Raw genomic sequence first — 22,494 nt, forward strand, 5'->3', positions numbered from 1 at the left:
TCATGCCTTCAAAGCCACGACGTCGTCTGCGGAAGTCCTCAGACGCAGACGAGCCGCCTACTCGGCGCAAGAGGCGTTCGTACACGTCCTCGCCGTCGCCGCCCCCACAAGCTCCTCCTCCTCGCCGCAGGCCATCGTTCACGCCGACGCCGACGCCGCCCCCACGAGCTCCTTCTCCTCGCCGTAGGCCATCGTTCTCGTCGTCTCCGCCCCCACAACCTCCTCCTCCTCGACGTAGGCCATCGTTCTCGTCGTCGCCCCCTCTTCGACCATCTTCATCACCAGAATTTAGGGCGGCCCCTGTTCCCCGGCCCAAAATCCGCCGCAAAATGCACCCTAATTCCCTGGCGAACCTGCGTCGAGGCCGTGGAAACATCGACTACATTCGTCAGGCGGCACTGAGAGAACAGCAAGAGTTTGAAGGCGTCGCTGACGATGACGATAACAATGACGACGGATTCTGGGCCTCGACTAGCGGAGACGATACTTCCAGCAATAAGAGCTCAGATGATGGACGCGCGAATCGAACGGCTGATGAGCGAGGACGCGCGGTGCCAGCGGAACCTTTGGTTGCGAAACGAACGGGCGGCAAGCGAAAGCGTCGGCGAGCGCGTGATCCAGCTCAGACTATCGCGGTGACGAGCAAGAAGAAGTGACAGTGATTCGCGAGGCATGTACAAGCAACAGGGCAAAAATTAGGTAGGCAACGTAGGAATTTAAATTACCTTCGCCGTCGGAATTGCAACCGAGTAAATCAATCGCTGGGATTACGACTTGTCCATATTTGCGTGTGACCCTGCTCATAGGTTGCAAGCGGATCGTATTCCCGTGCGTGCACCGAAGCTTGGGGGCGTGAGGCAGTTTCTCGTCACACGGGAACCGAGCGTATTTTGGTCAATCTGTAGGACAGAGTTGTTCACAGGGCAGGGATTTCTTATAATCGATTGCCTTTCGCGATTCTGGAGTGGCGAAAAACCAGATGATCCCGTTGTCGGTATTCGAGACTGTTCGAGCATCAATTGGCCCAAGCAGCTTCCGATCTCGCTCGGCCGCCGAGATGAGCGATCTCGCTTGACTGTCTCGAGCACTAGGGACGAAGTCCCGTCTTGAAGGTGCGATAGAGGTTTAATCCGGAGATTCTGGTTCTGGTCGAAGGGCCGAGGTCAGCTCACGGGATTGACCTGTCAATACGTACATTCGGTGAAACGCGTTACATTCAGGCTGTGAAGGGTTCCCCTGCGAGAACGAACTTGTGTCGATGTAAAGAGGCGGTGACACAGCCCCCAGGCGAACGTCCCGATTCTCATGTCGATCGCTACCCCTATCTCCACTCGGTTTTCGCATCTCGAGAATGTATCAGTCGATACTTGTCGCAATCGTCTTCTGGTCACTCTACTGCACAGCCTCCGCGAATCTCGATCTTGGCGGTCATCAACTCGTCTTATCGCCCGGTTCGCTCGACAATGATTCCGACCTTTCGTCATCGATGCCGAAACCCCTCGAGTTCCGAATTCCAAGACCAGACAGAGTGCCCTTTTACGACCCGAGAGTGAAAGGAGGCTCACAGATCAATGTCGGTCGACATTCCCTCGATTCCGTCTTGCCCAACACCGCATCTGATCCGATTTCTTATGTTTGTTTCGACATTGCAGAGAAATTCGTACGGCAGTGGAGAGCCACTCAATATCATCATCAGCGCTCAATCGAGCCCAGACGTGTTGAGGAAGAATGGACTGATTGCGTTCTCGAGAAGTTTGGGTGCGTTGGTCTCTCTCTCTCTCTCTTCTGGCCATGCCTTCCAAACAAACCACTATTCACACCAGACTAAACTTCAGGTTTGTGGAACGAATGCGCAAACTTGCACCTGGGAGACCCGCAAGAGTCGAATCTGGGAGATGGCAATGGTCAGTCCGAGTATTTCGTCTTGTCAACTACTGTCGTCAGAATGAGCAATCCCTGACCTCATGAGCACTTTCATGTTCTCAATAGGCTGGAAAGCAGAAAGCTTTGTCATGCGAGAATCGCGATGGCCGTTCGTGGGAAGTTGCCTCGAGTCGGCAATCGGTAAGAGATTTTCGAATTTAACGTTAAGCTGGTTCCAGGACTTATACACATTCGGGATGGCCTAGGTGGAAACCACTTTAGGGTATACAAGCAGAACGGGACTGAAGCAAACTCGGGGGCGTGGTTCCTTTCGGCCTCGAAAGAAGTGGTCAGCCTCTCGCTCTCTGATTTTACCATGGCTGTTTGTCACATGCTGATCATCATCGTGAGAATCCTAGGATTGGAGAGGGAACCACAAGATTGCCCCGAACGGGTACAACCTCGGACGAGACCTCATTGTTCAAACCGCATTGAAAGGAACCAAGTATCTTGGCAGGAGTTGGGATACCGAGGTCGAGTATATTGAAGGATTGTTAACACCAGGGAGTGAGGGTGAGTGTCATCTGATTGCCTCGAATGAGTTTTGGCAGCTCACCTTTTTCTGTCAAGGCATCAATCATGGAATTGAGCAAGATGGACGAGTCGCACTCTTGACCGTTCGAGAGCACTGAGGTGACCTTCTGGACCTCCAAATCGCAAACCTGTATCGCAACTAGTCTGTCACGTACGTTCCTATAAAATTCGGAGTGCTGGGTAAAGTGCGTTTCCACGGTATTTGTACGCCTCGTTAGGATTAGCTTAGAGCTCTACTGGAGATAGTACGTATATAATATCACAATGATCGAGATCATTCACTGCAACTCTGTGTAATCCTGCAGAGGAGGCCTTCCGGGATCAGCGTAGTGCTGCTCTGCAGATGCCTGAATCACCTTTTCCAGGCCCATATCACAGCTTTTACACTACATTACCGAAACGAGTCGTGGAAAGGAAGCGTGCAGGCAATATAACAGGGAAGGCTGTGTCGAATTGCGAGCGCGATTTGGAGCGCAACTTGCACAACTTGCGAACATCGCTTTGGTTCCATTTGGGGGCAGATCAGAGACCGAGAATCCTGACGGCTGAACAAGGGGAGATCTGGGGGAGATTTGGGTCAAACAGGCCCCGAACAGCACTATTTCCAAAGTCCCGGGAACCTGGAGACCAAAACTCCAACGATTGACTCGCGTTTCTGAGGTTCATACTGCAGGGAACACGATGTGACACGCGGTTCGAATCAGCTCAAATGGGCTATGGCAAACGTCCATCTAATTTGACTGAGGGAAAACTGACCTTGTTTGGCACAGGAAGCATATCGAAGACTGCCTCGACAGTGTACGTCTTGAAGAACTTTTTGGCGTCGAGCTTTTCGGACTATGCGTCACGGGGGTTCGGGATATGGTCTCAAGTAAGTACGGGTCAAGTTCTGCGTAAATTTGACCGGCGCGGAAATGAGCTTGCCTGTTGGTCCAAATGGATGAAACAAGCGTAAACTCTGTACCAATGCGAGTCCATCGAAACGTCGAGGGTACCATAGCGCCCCGAACGCTTGCAGATGTTCTTACGCCACTCTAGTACTGCTCGAGGCCATTTTCTCGGGTACCATTTTCTGCAGATTTTCGACAAGATGTACGAAAGCTCCGTCTTTCTTGATTCCAGAGGAGTCTTGATACACCGAAGACGACCCAATTCAGTGATGTGACTCCGAAAACTCTTTCAAGGGGATGAGCTTTACCTTCAGCTCGCAATTCGCGACCCATTTTTCCGGGCGGAAGTCGGAATTGATCCTGCACGTCCCATTTCCATTCTTGGAGAACTGGTCCCTTACTACCTCCTCTTAGCCTGGCAACCTTCACAAGGAGCGAGAATAGTACTGACAAAGCCGACTCCTTTGTACTCCACAAGATCTTGGTGGACCAGCTTCAGCTGATCAATCACTCGATCAAAAGCGTCAGGGTCCTAGAAGGCCCAGCCAGGGGCTCCGGAATATCTGTCCTCTAAACGCTTCAACACATCCTCACTCCATACGGCCAGGATGCGTTCGAGCTCGACGCCTCCGATTCCACGGCACAGTTTCGAAATGTCCTGGAGAGCGTTTCTGATAGCTTGTTCTCCTGCAAAACGTCTGGCCGAGTCTTTTCCTTGGAGGCAGGTGGCATCATGCTCGATATTGGCGGGATCGTTTGCCGAAGCGCTTTCGCCCAGCAGGGGCTCTTGCGAAGATCGACAGCTCATGCTGATCGTCACAGCAAGATGGAAGTAGGTGAGGGTTCAAGGGGAACACTCCTGAGAACCGGGTTGTCACCAGTCCGGAGGGTCCCCGCGCGAGGAGATCCGGGCTGTCACCGGTCAGGAGGTTCCGAGAGGATCCTGCGCGATTGCCGAAAGGGGCTCTTGCAGCGTCACTGTTTACGTTGACTCTCTCTTTCCCTCGCCCATTGTCGATATGTCTATATTGCGACCGTTCTCGAATAAAGAGAGAACAAAAGATAAGAAAAGCATGATGAGGAGTCGGCAGAACGAGAGGGATGTACAGGCGTGTTTTACTTTTTGATACCTGCGGCGGCGTTGGCAGCTGCTTCGGCCTCCTTCTTTGCCAAAGCTGCCTCTTGCTATTTGACCGCACCCTCATCAACGTCGATCTCTTAAAAATTAGGGAATCACTGGGATATGCCGTACCTTTTTCCGCATGATGTCGGCGTCGTTCAACTGTCTCGCTTGCAGTTTTGCGCCCGACTCGTTCTTCTGTCCCTTCGCTGCCTGCGCTTGTTTCTTCTGGTTCTATGTACAACAACGCTCGACAGGGTCAGCTCGGGGGGTTCGACCAGGTGAGGGATCAGGCGGGAACAGCATGCCTTTTCGCGAGCCTGGACGGTGTACGACGACCGAGTCAGCTTTCGAGGCCTTTGCAAACGGCAGAAGAAGTGGAACGTACTGCGTCTCGTTGGTTGCCGCCTATCGAGATGAACAAGATCGGGAAAACAGTTGAACTATGAGCCAGCACGCGCGAGAGACAGGGAGATCGATACGCACGCGCCATCCTGTATACGTCGTCACCTGATGAGGAAGAGAGAGACTGCACGACCGGGGTCCGAGTGGAGGAGAGAGAAGCGGCTGCGGGAATTAATCTCCGAGCAGGACGCGTGATGTCCATCTTCCAACCTCCTTCACCCGTGACTTTACCTAGCTGGGCTGCACGGCTCGAAACGCGATGTTTACCAACCGGAGACCGCCGCCAAAGTCACCTGCTGCTCCGAAAGCTGCACCTTCCGACTCGACCGACTCGACTGCAACCCCCTCGGCTACCTCGACGCTGAGCGACCGAATCAAGACTCAAGTGAGACAGAGACCGACGATACAGACCAAAGTGACCACCGTAGTCAAAACCGTCACGCGCAAGGTCGCGCCGCCGAAACCAAAACCTACTCCTCTCCCAGTCCCCACCACGAAAGCGAAAGCGAAAGCAACCACTACGAATACTGGCAGAGACACGAAGCCGAAGCCGAAACCGAACCCTAAACCTCGAGCGAAAACGACTCCAACCGCGAGTGGTGCTTCGTCGGATGAATCCTCTGAATCAGGTTCATCCTCGTCGACGCACAAACCACGGACAAACAAGAGGCGGAGAACGACGCATTCGAACCATGAAGGAGGATACGAATCGTCATCCTCATTGTCGTCTGCAGACGAAGATTACTTTTCGGGCAGGCTAGGTACTAGCAAACCCGTCGAAGGCGCACCGGTGTGCGTCCGAAATGTCAGCACTTCGACCGAGCTCGAGGAGGAACTCGCAGGTGCGAGGATAGTCAGCTCGGAAGAGGTCGTCAGGGCAAATCTCGGGGCCTACATCGTCAATTGTGCGACGCGTTTCTCTCGCTCTCTCCGCGTGCCGTTTCAGAGAAACGCTCTCTCCGCGTGCCGTTTCACCGAGTATACTGACGTGATGCTATCATAGTCTTTGCTGACCCGACAAATCCAGACGCAAGTCCGAAAGAGTGGTGCGATGGGCAAGACATGCCAGTGGTGGAACTCGAGTACCCTGCAGTCAACGGCAGAGAACGGTCGGTCGCTTGTGCAGTCAGGGTTGTCGCGCACTGAGCTCACGAGTCGATCGGAGAACTAGGTTTGCACTACTGGCTCCGAGAAAGAACGACGAATACAACCCGATCGAGGATCTCATGGTCGTCAGTTGCTTCGAGTTACCTTTTCTGCCCGTATCGCAATCACTGACCTCTCGCGTCGTCATTGCAGACGATAGTGATTATCCTCGAATACTTTTTAACTCCAGCACAAGCACTTTCTCATTTCGGCTACACTCCCGGATCTTCCTTCTCGTCGTTCTCATCGTTCCTCAAGCCTCTCGCGCTCGGCTCAGCTCTCTCTTCGAACGCGACGTCCAACGAACCTTCCTCGGTCACCTCTCGCTCAAACTCGCCCGCGATTGCGCAAATCGGAACTCCAAATCTCGCCACTCCGGAACCCTCTTCGATCTCCATGTCCACGTCGACATCCTCGAATGGCGCGATCGCAACTCCTCTCATCGGTTCGAACGCAGAACCGCTGTTGCGATCGCTCGAGAAAGCTAGAAACCGAAGAGACGGACCGACATTCGTTCGACTCGTACACCAATTCAACGCCACGCTCGTAAACCTGAAACAGTCGGGACTCGTACGAGACAACATTCGCGCATTGCCTGGGTTGCATTCGAAAGTGTGGACCAAAGTGTTTCACCAGTGTTACGACCGCACGGTTGGACCCGACATTGAACACTTGAGGCGGTACGCCGCGTTCTCGGACAACGTCTACGGAGAACTGTTGCCCAAGTTCATGAATGAGATTTTTGACAAAGTCTCGAGAGTTTTGGGACCGGGCAAGACGTTTGTCGATCTCGGCAGTGGAGTAGGCAACTGTGTCGTACAAGCTGCTTTAGCGTTAGTTGCATTCTCTGCTCTTCACCAATCTTACGTCGAGATTCTTTGCTGATGTTTCGGGAAAACGTCGAGTGTAGGACTGGAGCGGACAGTTATGGATTTGAAAACATGCCTCACGCTTCGCATCTTGCGAGGTTGCAACTGAACGAAGCGCGCACGAGGTTCACCAACTTGTGGGGACTCAGCAGTGGCAAAATGGAATGTCACGAAGCCGACTTTTGTGAACATCCACTCGTACCTCAGATCTTGAAGAAAGCCGACGTAGTCCTCGTCAACAACGAAGTGTTTGTTTGCTCTCCGAAATCCAACTACTGCCCATCTGGACCCTTCTCTGAAACTTTTTGCTTGTCTCGAACCAGGTTCACGGCAGCGCTCAACGATCGATTGACTTACCTGTTCCTCGACTTGCCCGAACACTCGTACCTCGTCTCGTTGAAACCGTTCCTACCCCCTTCGTTCAAACTCAGTTCTCACAACTTGAACCATCCGCTCGCGTACTTGAGCCAACGGCGGGAACAGTACAAACCGGGATCGGTCAGTTGGAAGATGGAAGGAGGCAGTTACTTTGTCGCTCAAGTCGATCGAGGCAGGTTGGAACGGTGGGTCGACAAGCAGCAGCGCAAGGAGGTTGAGCGCAACCGAGAGAAGGACGAGAGACGCAATCGCCGGAGCGAGAGTGCATCGGTCGCGATGAGTAGACCTAACAGCAGACAATAGAAACCCCCACCGTAATTTATCGTCAGCGTCTGTCTCTCGGATTCATAAAGATTGAAGCGCCAATGTGCGCAGAACAGCGCATCTATTTCGATAATGTGGGGTTACCACTCGTAGAGTGGATCGACTGGGATCTCCTCAGGCATTACAGATCACAGTTGAAGCTCATTGTCGCTTCTCTACATACTCCAGGCGCATGGCTGACCGGAAGTACAAGCTACCAAATTTGCGCTCGTTGCAACGGGAATCTCGTGTACACCGTGCTGAGCGAGGGAAAAAGGAAGATACTGTGACAGAGGTTGTTCTTCGTCGTCCAAGACTAGCGCGAGGTATGTACAGAAGAAAACCCAACAAAGAACGCGGCACGAAGTGAAAGCTAGGAAGTTGTGAGTGATGCCGACGAGAACGTTCCAACGGCCCGATATCTGGTAATCCTTCCGCGCTATATCGGCAAGAGATATCGGTCAGGACAGGCGTAACAATGAGCGAAAGTGTGGAGTACGAACTGCGAAACCGGATCATCGTTCGAAAGGCTTACACATTTGGGACCGCATCCTGAATTTTTGGTCAGAGCTCCGTTTTCATCTGCTCAAATTGAGGAGCACTCGATTAATGCTTGGACGCTGACCAGCGGCCTCTTCGGCCTCCTCAACCGCGGCCGAGGGTCCCGATAACATCTAAGAGGCAAAGAGAATTTATTGAGGCCTCGTCATCATGTGATCGAGTGGAAGCCGACCTCGAGCCATTCTAAGAAACGCTGAGGTGTAGCCGTGAATTGATGCGCGAAAGCCACGGTCCATGGCCCACTGTTGTTTACGGTCTCCTGTTGCGGCACCTGATGGTTCACGAATAATCCCGTGAACTCAAGCTGAGACAGATCTGTACCAGAGGCCACGAACCGGCAGAACTATTTGTCGAACGTCCTGAGTGAGCGCGATGCCACGAGGATGACTCTGTGCTGCTATCTGGAGGTTGTCGAAGATTTTGTTGGCCACGTCTGGCTCAACCGAATTCATGGAGTCGAAGACCAGGATCAGGCATCTGTCGACAGACGCGATATTCAGCGCTCGCACTTTGGCGTCGTCAACAATATATGAATGCACCGGTCGGGAGGACCTGCGAGGTCCCTCGTCGATTCCGAGTTTTCCGGCTGTAGAAGAGCAGCCGCATTGACCACAACAAGCAAGATCCAGTGGTCGCACTGGTCTCGATCCGTGATCGTTGGGTCGGCGAGGCTAGATTGGAAGAGAACGTGATTTCCAATGAGCCTCGACCGGACAACACGAAGCGAACGGAACTGACTTGATGCATGCCGGCAAGAGTACGTATGAAAAGTCGAACACTTTTTCCAAATGGTTTTCCGCTGCTTCACCGCCGCCACTGATCGTAAGCGACGAGTAAGTACCATCGCATGACGAAGACAAGTCCGGAAGGCGTGGTATTTCACCTGACGAGTCTCGAATACATGGCTGCCGGGTAGCGGAGGAAAGGGGTTCGGTCCTCGGTCCTCTCCAGCCCCAACCTGTTAAGGAGTTGTGTCGTCAGTCGAGAGTGACCGTACCTCACGATAGACGCGATTCGGACTCGATTGCCGCGTCGACTATGGCGTCGTCCCAACCACCCTTGGCCAAACATTCCAGGCTCTTTGCGCTGAATTTTTCCACCATCTCCTTCACCGAAGCCATATCCTTCACTGTAGCTCCGTCCATGACGTGGTCTCGCCTGGGGACGCGTTCCGAGACGATGGCGAAGAGGCTCGTGCTCGCGCGCGCGCTGATGTTCAGGTTGCCCAGGGAATCGGCTGGGAAATCGGTGCTCTGGGGATACAGTAGTGCGCGCTGCTGATTCCCAGCGTGGAGGGCGTAGCAGGAAGAAGGAAGGGAAGAAGAGAAGGAAGACGAAAAGGAAGACGCGGAATGTCCGGACCGAGAGAACCGAGCGATCGTTGATCACGCGCTCCGCTGCGCTTCACTTTTCTTCTCGCCAATCAATTGATCACGTTCCACAAGACACGATTTCACAGATCATGGACGGCTTGCAGAGCAGCCAAATAGACGTGATTAACTCGATTGGATTAGAAGATCGAATGTGGCATATCGGGACGTTTGTGTGGCAGCAAAATGCTAGTCATTCGCATGTTTCGTTGAACGCATGATACAGCTTCTCGCGAGCCTCGCAGATTGAATACCCAATGTGGAAGCTCGCAGCACTAAGGAAATGCCTGTTGGATGAGATGTCGAGGTTGCACTACTCTTCCGAAACGGGTTCGGTCGCCTTGGTCTTTTTTCTCCGTTTCCTCTTCTTTTTGCCATCTCCTCCTTCTCCCGATCTTTCCGCCGTATCACCAGATCCGACCGAATCTGTCTTCGTAGCGCGATCAACCGTCTGTACCGCCTCTCCTCGTTTCGTACCTCGTCCACTCGAACTCTTGACCAACACTCGTTCGTTCTCTTCTCGTTTCCGTTTCCGTTCTTGTCCCTTCTCCTCTTCTTCTTCCCTCACTCGTTTCTTGTTTGCTTGGACTGGGTTCAACGGTTTCTTCTTTTTCGGTACCGACAAGGGGTTCGGTCCTTTCGGTCCTCGAACTTTCTTCTTCTTTGTTGGCTTGTCGAGTTCATCATCGCCTGATTTTTCTAGTTCTTCTTCTTCTGTTGGTTTCGAAGTTGAAGGTAGAGGTTGACCTGAAAGTAACGCCAATTCAGAAAGTGGTGCATGCAATTTCGCATTCTCCATCTGACAAGATTTCATCCCCACCGGAAAACATTGTCAGCAACCGAAGAGAGAGAGATCAAAGGAATCGGGGAAATCTGGGAGAAGAAGAAGAAGGAGAAAGTAAGAACTGACAGATTGTTTCTTGTTCATGGTTTGATCTGAAGGAGTTTCCAACAAGACGACACTCCTCGCAATGTAGATGATGGGAGTTCCAGGCACTTTTCTCAATTTCGTTCGAAGGTCCAAAGATTGAGTTGCAATCACGTATCGATTCTTGTTGTCTTCACCTAAAGAAAATGAGCGAAAAAGAAAAGAACCTCAGTCACGGAAAGGAAAGAAAACAGTGACGAGGAAAAAGAAGTAGATGAGACTAACCTGCCATGGCAGTCATACATTCGTCTTCAGGTCTAGGTTTGAAATGGTTGCATTTGCGACGTTCAAACTCTTTCGCAATCTCGACTGCAGCTTGTCCTTCGGGTCCTTGATCGTACAACGCTTGAATACAGCATTGTGTAATCACTATTTTTCAAATCCACACGACAATCAGAAGAAAGAAAGAGAGGGAGAGGGGAGAGAGAGAGAGTTTCAACATACTGGGTTTGACGGTACCTTGCAGCACATCTTGCAATCGAGCATAGAAATCAAGCTTCTGCTGTACACACGCTCGCAGGAACGCGGCATCGACTGCAGATTCGGAAACGGACAGCAAGGTTGAACGAGAGAAGAGTTAGCAGTCTTGCGGCCCATCCGCTTTGGGGCTGGTTCGAGGCTCACCTAGTAGTTGATACGGTTCACTATCGTTGATGCAACCAAATCAGCTTTCAAGGGATAGAGAGAGAAAGAGAGAGAGCGTGAGATGAAGTGGAAAGAGAAAGACTCACCGGAACCCGAACGAGGCACAGTACAGCTGCATGACCTTGCGGTAGCTCTTGACTCGTTTCTGTCGCATGTTGGAGTTGGTTTCGAGAGGGGTCGTTTGTCGGTTCGCGATGAGAAAGTTTGATGATCAACCTGCTTTTTTCAATTCGTTCAATTCACTATATAGTGAATAAATCTGACAATCAATAGGTTATAATCTAAAATCTTGCGATTCGCTTTTTGTCTCTCTCTCTTTCGTCTCGTCTCGGTTAGATGAGAAAGAATATCAACAATATTAATCTTGTTTCATATCTCGATCCCGACTTGACAAATTTCGAAATCCAACCCTCGGACTCTACACCACCGGTCCAACCACGTTCGAGCTTGTTTGACCTGACTCGGTATCATCAACGTCCCTGTCCCTCTTGCCAATTCAACAACAAGCGCTTGTTCCTCTTGACCCGAATCTGAAATGTTGGGTAACATTTGAAATACTCTAGGTTCGATCGATGTGACAGGGTTCGACCCTGATCCAGGTGGTGCTGGTGGTGGTAAAGAAGCTCGATGTAGTTCTTCGAGGTGAGGTTCGAGTACCGTACACGATTCATCGTAAAGTTTTTGAAACCGAAACAGATCGGGACTCGCACGCAAAAACTGTTTCAAGAAATCATCGTAACCCGTTGGACCACTCTTGCCCTTCGTGATCGAAGTTGTAGCGAGTCGAGGTGGATCGACGGGTGGAGCTGGAGGCGATGTCGAAGTGGTGGTCCGAGGGGGTGGAGGAGGAGGCGGTGGTGGGGGAGCAGTTCGTGGGGGTCGAGGTTCGGGAGGAGCGCTGGGCGCTGACGGTGGCGGCGGTGGAGGTGGGGGACGAATCGATGATGCTGGAGGTGGTAATGGGACTGAGGAGGGAGGTCCAGGTGTTTGGTGAGAGAGTTGAGTCGCTTTGTAGAACAACGCCTTTTGTTCATGCATCGAGAGAGTATAGACTGCAATCGCTTCCATCCTCAGACTGAGAGCCAAACCTGTCAGACCCGGGCGCAAGAAAGCGAGAAAGCGTAGAACATGACGCACCAAAGCCCAGTCAGGAAAGGTTCGTGTTCCTTGTCGGCGGTTTTTTTGACAAACGCGATCAAACCAAACACGGTCGACCAGTTCGAAGGAAGACAGGTTCTCGCAGCCGTATCGTCACACCAAAACGCAAACACGTATAGCAAAATGGCGTCGACTTGGTGGGCAAGCGAGAGGAGCATGGTGGGAGAACTCGACGAAGGGGAAGCACGTCTCGCCAACGAATCTCCCGAGTGTTTCAGTCTGCGACCATGATCTCGACATCTAGGGTTTTCATGGTATTCAGCGCGGCAAGAAACTCGACACGCAGAGGAAAAAGGGAGTACTGACTGAGCGGCGAGTTTGCGCAATCGTTCCTTTGGCCAATCGTTCCTCCACTCGCACTCTGCCGTCGCTCCGAGAGACGAGTTGCCGTTGAGTCTCGGCGAGCTCTTGATTGCTACGGAAGTTGGGGGAGGAGGCGGCTGTGCAAGGCGGGCGCTGCCTCCGAGCTCGGGGGTCGGGGGCTTGAGGTCGAGCCCTCTTGGAGGAGGTACTACTCGCGGTTTCCTGAGGGATTCAATGCGATCAACGCATGTGTGCGAGGGCAGGGAAAGAGGAAGAGGAGTGATACGCACTTGGAATCAACGGTCGGTGCATCGAGCAGCGCGCGCTTGCTCGAATCGTGTTCAGTCACAGAGCGAGTTGCCGAGCTTGCGGGAGCAGGCGAGGGCGAAGGGGGAGCGGTCGGGAGGTCGGGCAGCAGCAGCGGCTCGACGCGTGCAAGGATCTAAACCCCTCGCGAGCGTTCAGCGGGGAGAGTTCGCGCGATCAGATCGATAGAATGACTCACCGCGAGTAGCTCGGCAGTCGAGTCTATCATCGGGACGACCAAGCGCGGGCTCGGCGCGTCGAGGATCGAGTGGGGGTCCCGCAGTCGCACCCAATCTCGGGGGAGTTCGCTAGCCTTGGTTGCAGGCCGACCAATCGGGAGTCTACTTGCTTCGAGCGACGAGCGGCTTTTGCAGGGCGAGTGATGAAGCGAGTGAGGGAACAGCTGAGCGGTGGCGGCGGTGTTCTTCTTCTTCAATCACTGTTACGCACTTCGCTCTCGGATCCTCTGTACCACCAAGCTCATTACGCTCCAGATGCCCAAGCGCGCGAGGACGAGCGAAGGGTCCACAGCGTCGGGTTCATCCGCAGCCGACCACTCGACCCGCACGCTCGCTCGCATCACTCCACGATCCCGCCTCACGTTCAAGTCGACTCCAAACACGCAAAGCGGTAACCCTGAGGCTGTCAGCGAGAGACGCTCCGGTGGCGGAGCACCTCTTGCTGGATCGTCTCCCGCCCTCGTTGACTGGCTGCCTCGCTCGATCAAGAGTGCCCGATCGCTCGAAGACGTCTGTTCCGAAGAGGTCCTCCTGCGCTGTCTCTCGTTCCTCTCGGCCCACGACCTCGCCACCGTCGCGCGTGTATCCTCGTCCTGGCACCGCCTCTCTCAAGATCCTCAGTTGTGGCGCGCCTTGTATCTACAACAGTACGCTTCCGCGTACACTCGGAGGCAGGCCTTAGTCGGAGTACACATTGCGAGGTCGAGACCCTGGAAAGATTTGTACAAGATTTCGACCAACTGGCGCAATGGCACCGCGAGGTCCTCCACTACCGTACTCACTTCGACCGTTCGCAAAGCCGTTCTCGCACCCGTCCCGACCGATCTTGCACTCGAACCCCGTCCCGCTCCAGGTCCGTCAACCGCAACCCCGCAAGAAACGATCTTGCAGGTCCACCAGCAATTCTTGTTTGCAACGACTCGTACACCATCTTCATCGCCGCTCGAACCGCCCCTGGTGTCCGTGTCGCAGACCTTGCCAAACGGTCGCACCGAGTACCTCTCGTGTTTCTCTTCGTCCCGCATCGCCGAGTTCTACTCGACCCGACCCGATTTTGACCCTCGCATCGCTGCGACCGAAATGCGACTCGACGAGGCGCCTACCCCTTCCTCCTCCTCCGGCTCGGTTCTCCTTTCACTCTTTTACTCGACTGGGCAATTCTCCATCTTTCGTCTCGACCTCCCAACGCTCGAACGCCCCGGTTCTTTCCGAGTTACCGAAGTGTACACTTGTCTCGCCCTCTCGAGTCGTTCGCCCTTCTCAACCGGTTCGAGTGTGTTTGAACACGTCAAGCTCGCCAAGTTGTATCGGAATCTACTCGTCACCTGTTCCAACTCGTTTACCCTCCGGTTCTACCAACTCTCTTTCGACGATGACGATGACGATGACGATGACAATCGAGATCGACTGCGAGTTGTCGAAATCGACACTCCGGTACAAACTCGAGAATCGTGGGATCCGGTAGTCCTGTCGATCGAGAGATTGAAAACTCGATGGTTCAGAGTCAGTTTGGTGTACTCGTTGCCAGTGTTTCCTGATGATTGGACCGTCGGAATGCAAGGTAGGGACAACATCTTTTTCCCTCTACATATGAGCCTGGCTTCACTCACCTCTTACCCATTGACAGAGTTCACGATCAATCTCGATACCGACATTCCACACATCTCGACCGAATCGGCCATCTGTCTCCCTTCTTCATCTCGTACCTCTCCTATTCCTCGACGTCGACATACTCGATTAGATCCCAACTCTCAAGACACGCTGGCCCCTTATCCCTTCCGCCGAACTAACACAATCACGTCGATCGAACATCGTCATCCGTTCATCGTCACGTCTCGAACGGACAACACGATCCAAGTATACCGCATCATCGTCACCCCTGACAACTCGAAAAACAAGGGGAAACGGTTCGAGATCGAGAAGGATCAAACGTTGTTTGGACATACGGCAAGAGTAGGATCGATTGCGATCGTAGACCCTGCTCCACCAAGAATCGAACGGGGTGGTAGTGGTTCACGAACGACAAGAGGAGGAGGAGGAGGGTTGATGACGACCAAAATCGTCAGTGCGGCAGATGATGGCAAAATCAAAGTTTGGAACGTTTCATCGTCATCGTCTGGGAGGAACAAGAGACGGAGGATACAAGAGGACGACATGATTGAAATTGTCGATCAACGGTCAGAAGACAACAACACGATTGAACCGTCTTTTGATCGACGAGGTACTGAATGGCAACAGATGAAACGAAGGCGAATCGACAAAGAACGACAGGTGGAACCACACGTTGATGAAACCTTGTCGACAAACACGAACGAGGTTCCTCCAGATCGAGTTTCAAAGATCTTGGTCGATCAAGACAAGATTGTCGTACTTGGACAAGAACGTCGAGATGGACTCGAACGAGTCAAGGTGTGGAGATTTGATTGAAAGGTCATAATATAGCAACGCTATATTGCGCAATCTATTGGGAAGCTAGAGCTTCATTGGAAATTGGAAAATACGTTTTCAAGCGCCGTAGTCCAAAGCGGGAGAAACGGCAGGCGAGATTCAAGAAAGAGGGTGAGGGACAAAAAAAAAACCCCCGCTGAGTTCCTCTCGTTCCATAGGTCTGGTTATCGCATTGGGGTCCTATCTATCTCTTGCGTTTCGATCTAGGCTGGACCATATCTCTGTCAAGGTTCCACCCTGCGGGGCCATAAGACCTGAATCGCGCTTTCCTCTTCGTTTCAATCGCTCGGATGTCACTGCTTTGACCGCTGCACGTCCCCATCTTGATTTTCCGCGGGCTGCGAGGCAAATCGACTGCTGCTTACACACGCTCGGTCCAGAGCAGCGTCATATGCGCCTGTTCATTCTGAAACTCGCGGTCGAAGCATCAAATATTACGTCGTCCCCACTCGACGCTCGTCGGATGATAAATCGTCGACACTCTCTCGGCCTCGATGATTCATCAACTCTCTCTCTGTCTCTCTGCCGGCCTATATGAAGCCATGTCCTCCTGTGGCTCTCTTCTTTCTCTCACACACTCCCACTCGCACTCTCACCCTCGCATAGCCCTTTGCTACCACTCCTCCAAACCTCCAGCTTGACCATGTCGCAGGACCAGAAACTTCTCCTCTACACCTCTCCGACCGTGTTTGTCAATCCGCAACGCATTCGAATCCTCTCGTACGAGAAGGGGATCCATGACCGACTCGAGGAGAAAAAGCTCAACATGACTCCGGTCGGAGAACAACGCCAATGGCGCCACTTGAAGGTGAACCCGTACGGCGAGTGCCCGGCCCTCGTCTTGCCTGACGGCACGAACTTGTCAGAGGCCGCTGCGATTGCAAGGTGAATCTCAAGGTTTTCTGCTTCTTTTGGCATCATGACGGAACTGACGGCCGCTGCCGGTTTTGTATAGGTACCTCGACAACACGTTCCCCGGACGCAAGATTCTGGGTGAATCGATCCAGGAACAAGCGCAAGTCGATCCTCTGTCCTAATTCTCACGTTCAGGGCGCGAATGGCGAGAGAGACTGACTCGTGCAATTTGTTGGTGGGTTACCAGGCTCGACCAACAATGGGATCAGCGTATCTGGGTTCACCTCATGTACCGCTTGACGGTTGCATTCCACGTCTTGCACCAAGGATTGGGTCACAAGCTCGAACTCGTCAAGAACGAGGAATGGGGTCGTCACTGTCGTCGAGAGGCTATCGCCACGGCTGCCTTGTAGGTCCTCATCTATGGGGTCTGTCACCAGATTGCATGACCAGGAGCTAATGTCGAAAGAGCGAAACCCAGGCTCGACAAGCACTTGTCGGATGGACGCAAGTGGATCCTCGGCGGCGACGAACCGACTTTTGCCGACATCACGCTGTGCGTCTCGATCGCATTCTCCAAGTACAAGGTGATGGACACCGACTTGACCGAAAGGTTCGAATACCTCGAGTACTTCTGGAAGAGGTGGCAAGAGAGGGACTCGTTCAAGAAGGCGTACGCGGACGGTGCTGAGCTCGAAGAGCTCAAGTACCTTTCGGAACAGTAAATAGACTGTAGCGTGTCTCTGCAAATGTACATACACTTTGATTTCTACGTGTCGAGCCACTTAAGTTGAGCCGCAGTTGTGGAAGCGGCTATCACTGGGCCAGAAGGCATGCGCATTTTTTGACCTCTTTGATCCGAAAATAGAAGTGAAAGAGCCTTGACTGAATATGTTGAATATACTGGGCATGGAAATGCATGAAACGATAGGTCAGATGGGCTACATATTACAGCAAGAGGCCCCCGCTTGGAGGTTCCCCCACCTGCATCGTCGCCGAACCGAAAAAATCGAAGGAGGCGGTCGACCGAACCGCGCGTTGGCACTTCCTTATTCAGTTCAATTTGCTCAACCTCGACTCACTCACCGCAGAGGAAGCGCTCATGTCTAGCTACATAACCGCAGATGACCTCGAAGCGCTCGAACTCGCCCCGACCAGCTCGTGGGAACCTTTCGCGGCGCCGAATCGACTTGAAAATCGAGATGGGCCCCACTCGGGGTGTAGCTTTAGTTCGACCCGCTCGTCAGGAGATCTCAAACATGTCGCGTTCTCTTCCATGGCAGTCTTGATTCAGGTTGCCGACGAAGGAGAGGTCGAACCTGCTATGGCGAGCGCGTACAACCAGGCGTTGGGCCGGAAACAACTCGGTGTGAGGACCTACTCGTACGTCCCCCAGATCCCAGATCCCCTCAAGCGGCGAGTATTGATAGGGTGTCGTTTTAATTTCAGACTCGAAACGCCAAACTTCAAGAACGCATTTGGGCGGGTGCGAAACGGCTTGAGCGCAACTCTTGAACCCTTGCTCAACAGCGCGATCAGCCCGGGAGCAGGAGTCGCATCAACGAGTCGAGTCCGAGAGTCGTCACCAGATCGAGAGCGATCTCAGTACCGGTGTCCGACGCGAGCTCGTCGTGGTAGCGTCAGTTCATGGTCTTCCATCGACGAAGACAACAAAGACGCTCTAGATTCCACCCTGGCCGCAAGTAGTCCCGCTCGACTGAGACTCAAGATCCCCACTGTCACTCGTCGGTGCAATCGACCGGCCCTCGCGACTCAAACTTCGAAATCGATTTTACGCACGACCAGTGGCTCTTCGCCAACTCCTTCTCCCACCATAACCACTTCTTCTTCATCCCCTCAATCTCTTGCGATCAGTCCAACTTCAATTTCTTCCCCACCGATCACGACGGCATCTCCTCGAAAACCTCTCCCGACTGTTTCAACTTCGCCACTGGACCGTCCTCCTCTACCTTTCGCACATCCTCAAGCGGCTGTCTTGGTCCCCGTCGTCGACTGCTGTAGAACGTGCGTTAGAGCAACGGAGTACGGGCATGGGGTTGATGGCGTAGACGAGTACATTGAACGGTGGAGTCGAGGGGCAAAGAAGCTCAAGGCTGAACAGGAACGCGAAGCTGCACAGAAGGAGGAATGGGAACGCAACACGGCCAAGATTTCCACCTCTCAGCAAGCACTCGATCGTTCATCAGAACTAGGAAAAAAGGAAGATCGAGAAACGGTCGAACCGGCGACCGAGCAGAACGTGGCAGCAGAAGACGCTGATGATGAGGAAGAAGCAGTCAATCTCACCGCTAGTCGTTTGGGGCTCAAAGCGAAAGGTGTTGATGAGCTCCAACTCGACGAAACGAAACGACATGTCAAAACCATCGTCGAGAAGGAACACGCTGCGGTCGAACACCCCGTCCCAATTCGATCGCCATCATTCGAAGAGGACGAAGAACCGGTATCGCCTCAAGCAGCAAACAATCTCGAAGAATCTCGACGCATTCCTCCAGAGCCACTTCCAAAACCTTCCCCATCTGTCGTTTCCTCGTTCGAATCGAAACCCGCGATTGTTCCAGATCAAGTCAAACCCAATCCGACACGGGTTTCGAGAAGTTCATCGTTCAGTAATCGGATCAAACTCGTCACTTCCAAGTCGTTCGGTTCAACCAATTGGTTTTCGGGTCCTTCGAGCGTCAATTCTGCATCCTATCAATCAGCTAGGTTCTCGTGAAGTAAAGGTGTCTCACTGTAACCTGCTATATAGTATCCTTTTCAAATTGCAGAGAGAGCACTTTGAGAAACAAGAACCTCGCGTTCAGATTTAGCTGTGCGGATTGCGTTTCTTCTCCTTCATCCAAAAAGTAGTGTACGGCACTTGCAGGTATCCTCAGACAGATGGAGAAATGAACGAGGCACGATTTGGGATTTGACAAGAGACAGGCAAAAACCGGGAAAACACAAGCAAGAGAACAGAAATTCGTATACAAGAAGGAAAGTCAATGACGAGAGACGCGAGGAAACGGGGGAGGAAAGGAGAGAAGAGGGAGAGAGTAGAGAGATAGATCAAAGATAAAAGCACGCAACTCGAGAAAAGAATACGGGGAGCGAAAGAAGAAAAAGGTAAAAACAATCGAGACTAAACAAAGAGAAAGACAAGAGAGAAAAGAACAACGACGCAGAGACTCGGGATGATGGAGGCAAGCGAATGGAAGGAGGGGAGAACGATTGAATAAGGATGATCGAAGGGGAACTGATACGAAAGAGGTCATCAGAGAGAGAGAAGAGAGGAGATCTTTTTGTTCTCCTCTACTCTTTGTGCTCGACGTCCAAGAGTTCGAGCACGGTTCGTGCGAGTTCGACAATTTCTCTCTCGCCTCCGTCTCCCATTCCATCGTCACCACCATCAACCTCGGAACCTCGGTCACCTCGTTCGTCCTCATCGTCATCATCGCGATGGTCCTTTTCCGAACCCGGGGCCGAAGCGAAGCTCGTTGCGAGTTTGTGAGCGAGAGGCAACAGGTGAGGAGAAGATCGAATGTGGTTCTCCAGAGTCGGGTCTAGTAGAAAATAACCATAAATCTTGAGAATCGGAAAAGGTCTGCGTTGTTTGTCACTCACCACCTGATTCGAGCAGTTGTACCATGGTCCAAATTGCAATGTGTTGGAAAGTCGTGTCTGAGCTTTCGAGGAACCTGACGAGGTACCCGTGCAGTCCTCCTTCAGGTTCGGACCACACGTTTGAGAATGCCGTGTAATCATCGGCTACAGAAAAATACGGGCAATGAGCTCAAGAAAGGGAAAAAGTAGAGATCAAAGAGTCGGGGGCGAAAACAACCTACTCTTGGAAGACAAGTTGCCAATCGCGGCTGCCGAATTGCCTTGCACTTCGACCGAAGGCGAGTTGGTAAGAGGGATCAGAACGTCACAAATTCCCATGTCGAGCAGTTCCGTCTTGATGTCCTCTGTGCAAGTTTACGTTTTTCGCGATAACTCACCAGTCAGCCCCGATTTGTCGTCCGAAAACAATCGAGGACGAGACAGATTTTGCTTACCTGATAGACCGAGCACAGCCGCGCATGCCGTCATCTCACTCTGCACACTGACGGGAACTCCCAATACGAGGTCCCGAATCCTCTCGGCCGCACCTGCATCGACGATCGCACGTTTGTTACCCTCCGAACTTGCGGCGAGGTTTCTCAACGTCGAGATCGCGTGACACTGAATCTCTTCGTTTTCGTCGTATGCCAACAAGTCGATCAACGGTCCGAGGAATCCAGATTCGATGATGGGCGACTCGTTGAGCGGGTGAATTGAGACGTTTCGGACACATGCAGCGGCCGAGAGCACCAGTGGAAGGAACGAGGATCGAAGGAGTCGGAGCAAGGCAGGGAGACCTCCATTCTTGACAATCTCGAGTTGGTATTTTTCTACAGAAGAAACGTCATTCGGTCAGAGAGCCAAATCCCTGAGGAACTTTCAAAAACGAGGAAAATGGGCTCACCATCGCTCGCGAGGTTTCGAAGAGCGAGTGCGGCTTGACATTGTACTTTGAGACTCGGACTGTCCATGAGTCCAATCAGGTTGATCACGAGTTTCGGCTCGGTAGTTTGTAGCTTCTTGCGGTTGTTGCCATCGACGGCAATGTTGGACAACGCGGTCGTGCAGTAGTACTGCACGTCCGTATCGGGCGAAGCCAGCAGGGCAACGAGTACTGGGATCGCTCCGGCGTTGACAAGTTGTTGCCGGTTTTCATCTGCAAGATACGGTCTCAGCATGGCTTCTTCGGCATAAGCGAGATCAGGGGAAGGAACGCTAACCTGAATGGGTCATGTTGAGGAGGGCGCCCGTGGCGTTCCGTTGAACTCGCATGTCTTTACTCTTGGCCAATCTCGTCAACGGGACGAGAGCTCCCGATTTTGCGATCCTCGGCTTGTTTTCGTCTGTTTCGGTAGTTCGAGGGGGAAACTCAGTCGTAGAGCCGAGTTGACTCGAAGATGAGACTTTGGACTGACCGTGAGTCGCGAGGTTCGTGATGCAGCCAACGGCGTTGCACTGGACTTCGACATTCGGAGAGAGCATCTGTCTGATCAAAGGCTCGAGACCTCCGAGCTTGACGATCGTCAACTTGTTTTCGGCTGTCCCCGGGGTAATTCAAGAAGTGCGTTAGGTTCGATCGTGGTGGTTAATCAGGCGATGTTTTGGAGAGCTGACCGTTGACTCCGAGGTTTCCGAGCGCTGCCGAAGCGGCTCTTTGCACTTCAACGTCGTGACTATTGAGCAGGAACAGGATGGGTTCGAGCGTCTCTCTCGACACCTCTCTCACGTCCTGTGAAGCGGGCAATTCCTTGATTAGCCAAGCCAGGAAGACGATACTGAGGATGGTGTTTGTTACCTTTTCGGTGATCTCGGCAAATGCGAGGGCGGCACTCCGTTGCAGGTCGACGTTCTCCGAGTATGACAAGGTTGAGAGGGCTCGGAGGGGGTCGCCGGTGAAAAAGTTGGTCTCGGCGCGGTCTGTCAGACATGGGACAAAGGGCGTTAGTAGGCGGGAAGCGGTGGGAAGCGAGTGCAGTGCAGCGCGGGGGAGACGAACTCTCGAGGTACTGCAACAGTTCGGCGACGGCTTCTCGCTCGTTCTCGAGCAGCAGCGGTTCGTATCCGGCATGCGAGCGACTTCCTGCAATACGAGTCATACGGCGCGAGAGGGCGCGATGAGCGTGAGTTGAAACGAGGAGTGGGTGCGACCGCTCACCTCGACAGCACGAAGTACAGACACCCATCTGGCAAGTTGGCAAACGCGTGCGTGGATTGGAAGTAGGGGCGAGGTAGACGCGCGAGCGCGAGGGCGCGTTTGGCGATGAGCGGGACGAGAGGGGAAAGGGCGCACGCGGACGCGGAACAGCGGATCAACAGCGGAGGTTGCTGCTCGCTCGCTCGAGTCAAAGGCTGCGCAAGGACGTGATCGAACGAGAGCCAAGTCGCGAACGGCGAAGAGGAGCTGAGGGCGAGAGTGAGAGGATCAGCGAGCAAGCGAGTGCGAGTGATGACCCCGATCACCAGTGATCACCGGGATCACCGCCCTGCTCGCTCGCATCCTCCGTCTGGGTCGG

General features: G+C 53.0%; 9 protein-coding genes across 9 annotated transcripts; 6 read left to right on the top strand and 3 right to left on the bottom strand.

Annotated features, from left to right (window-relative positions):
- Positions 1-2: 2 nt before the first annotated feature.
- Positions 3-656, top strand: JCM15063_001626 (uncharacterized protein; the record flags this gene model as incomplete). The annotated part of the gene is made up of 1 exon (XM_076680611.1): positions 3-656. One exon carries the CDS (start codon positions 3-5, stop codon positions 654-656), a length of 654 nt encoding a protein of 217 aa, XP_076532261.1.
- Positions 657-1,486: 830 nt separating this feature from the next.
- JCM15063_001627 (uncharacterized protein) lies at positions 1,487-2,555 on the top strand (the record flags this gene model as incomplete). The annotated part of the gene is made up of 7 exons (XM_076680612.1): positions 1,487-1,573; positions 1,653-1,758; positions 1,836-1,904; positions 1,990-2,064; positions 2,130-2,212; positions 2,283-2,436; positions 2,494-2,555. The coding sequence occupies 7 exons, from the start codon at positions 1,487-1,489 to the stop codon at positions 2,553-2,555; spliced, it is 636 nt and encodes a 211-aa protein (XP_076532262.1).
- Positions 2,556-5,131: 2,576 nt separating this feature from the next.
- Positions 5,132-7,568, top strand: DOT1 (histone methyltransferase DOT1; the record flags this gene model as incomplete). The annotated part of the gene is made up of 6 exons (XM_076680613.1): positions 5,132-5,777; positions 5,876-5,981; positions 6,044-6,104; positions 6,172-6,851; positions 6,929-7,135; positions 7,211-7,568. 6 exons carry the CDS (start codon positions 5,132-5,134, stop codon positions 7,566-7,568), a joined length of 2,058 nt encoding a protein of 685 aa, XP_076532263.1.
- Positions 7,569-9,812: 2,244 nt separating this feature from the next.
- JCM15063_001629 (rRNA-processing protein UTP23) lies at positions 9,813-11,226 on the bottom strand (the record flags this gene model as incomplete). Its single annotated transcript, XM_076680614.1, has 6 exons — positions 9,813-10,298; positions 10,410-10,564; positions 10,653-10,796; positions 10,872-10,961; positions 11,052-11,071; positions 11,159-11,226. 6 exons carry the CDS (start codon positions 11,224-11,226, stop codon positions 9,813-9,815), a joined length of 963 nt encoding a protein of 320 aa, XP_076532264.1.
- Positions 11,227-11,441: 215 nt separating this feature from the next.
- On the bottom strand, positions 11,442-13,068 carry JCM15063_001630 (uncharacterized protein; the record flags this gene model as incomplete). The annotated part of the gene is made up of 5 exons (XM_076680615.1): positions 11,442-12,147; positions 12,210-12,470; positions 12,537-12,755; positions 12,824-12,975; positions 13,039-13,068. 5 exons carry the CDS (start codon positions 13,066-13,068, stop codon positions 11,442-11,444), a joined length of 1,368 nt encoding a protein of 455 aa, XP_076532265.1.
- A 265-nt stretch (positions 13,069-13,333) lies between these two features.
- JCM15063_001631 (F-box protein) lies at positions 13,334-15,505 on the top strand (the record flags this gene model as incomplete). Its single annotated transcript, XM_076680616.1, has 1 exon — positions 13,334-15,505. One exon carries the CDS (start codon positions 13,334-13,336, stop codon positions 15,503-15,505), a length of 2,172 nt encoding a protein of 723 aa, XP_076532266.1.
- Positions 15,506-16,169: 664 nt separating this feature from the next.
- On the top strand, positions 16,170-17,106 carry JCM15063_001632 (glutathione S-transferase family protein; the record flags this gene model as incomplete). Its single annotated transcript, XM_076680617.1, has 4 exons — positions 16,170-16,411; positions 16,482-16,556; positions 16,629-16,790; positions 16,863-17,106. The coding sequence occupies 4 exons, from the start codon at positions 16,170-16,172 to the stop codon at positions 17,104-17,106; spliced, it is 723 nt and encodes a 240-aa protein (XP_076532267.1).
- A 377-nt stretch (positions 17,107-17,483) lies between these two features.
- JCM15063_001633 (uncharacterized protein) lies at positions 17,484-19,115 on the top strand (the record flags this gene model as incomplete). The annotated part of the gene is made up of 2 exons (XM_076680618.1): positions 17,484-17,764; positions 17,831-19,115. 2 exons carry the CDS (start codon positions 17,484-17,486, stop codon positions 19,113-19,115), a joined length of 1,566 nt encoding a protein of 521 aa, XP_076532268.1.
- A 575-nt stretch (positions 19,116-19,690) lies between these two features.
- On the bottom strand, positions 19,691-22,164 carry VAC8 (protein anchor VAC8; the record flags this gene model as incomplete). Its single annotated transcript, XM_076680619.1, has 11 exons — positions 19,691-19,941; positions 20,003-20,146; positions 20,224-20,346; positions 20,437-20,811; positions 20,886-21,137; positions 21,202-21,324; positions 21,397-21,519; positions 21,596-21,710; positions 21,777-21,898; positions 21,978-22,061; positions 22,137-22,164. The coding sequence occupies 11 exons, from the start codon at positions 22,162-22,164 to the stop codon at positions 19,691-19,693; spliced, it is 1,740 nt and encodes a 579-aa protein (XP_076532269.1).
- Positions 22,165-22,494: the final 330 nt, after the last annotated feature.

Source organism: Sporobolomyces koalae (genome assembly GCF_050403365.1).
Source record: "Sporobolomyces koalae JCM15063 DNA, S_koalae_JCM15063T_v1_ctg41, whole genome shotgun sequence".
Lineage (NCBI taxonomy): Eukaryota > Fungi > Basidiomycota > Microbotryomycetes > Sporidiobolales > Sporidiobolaceae > Sporobolomyces > Sporobolomyces koalae.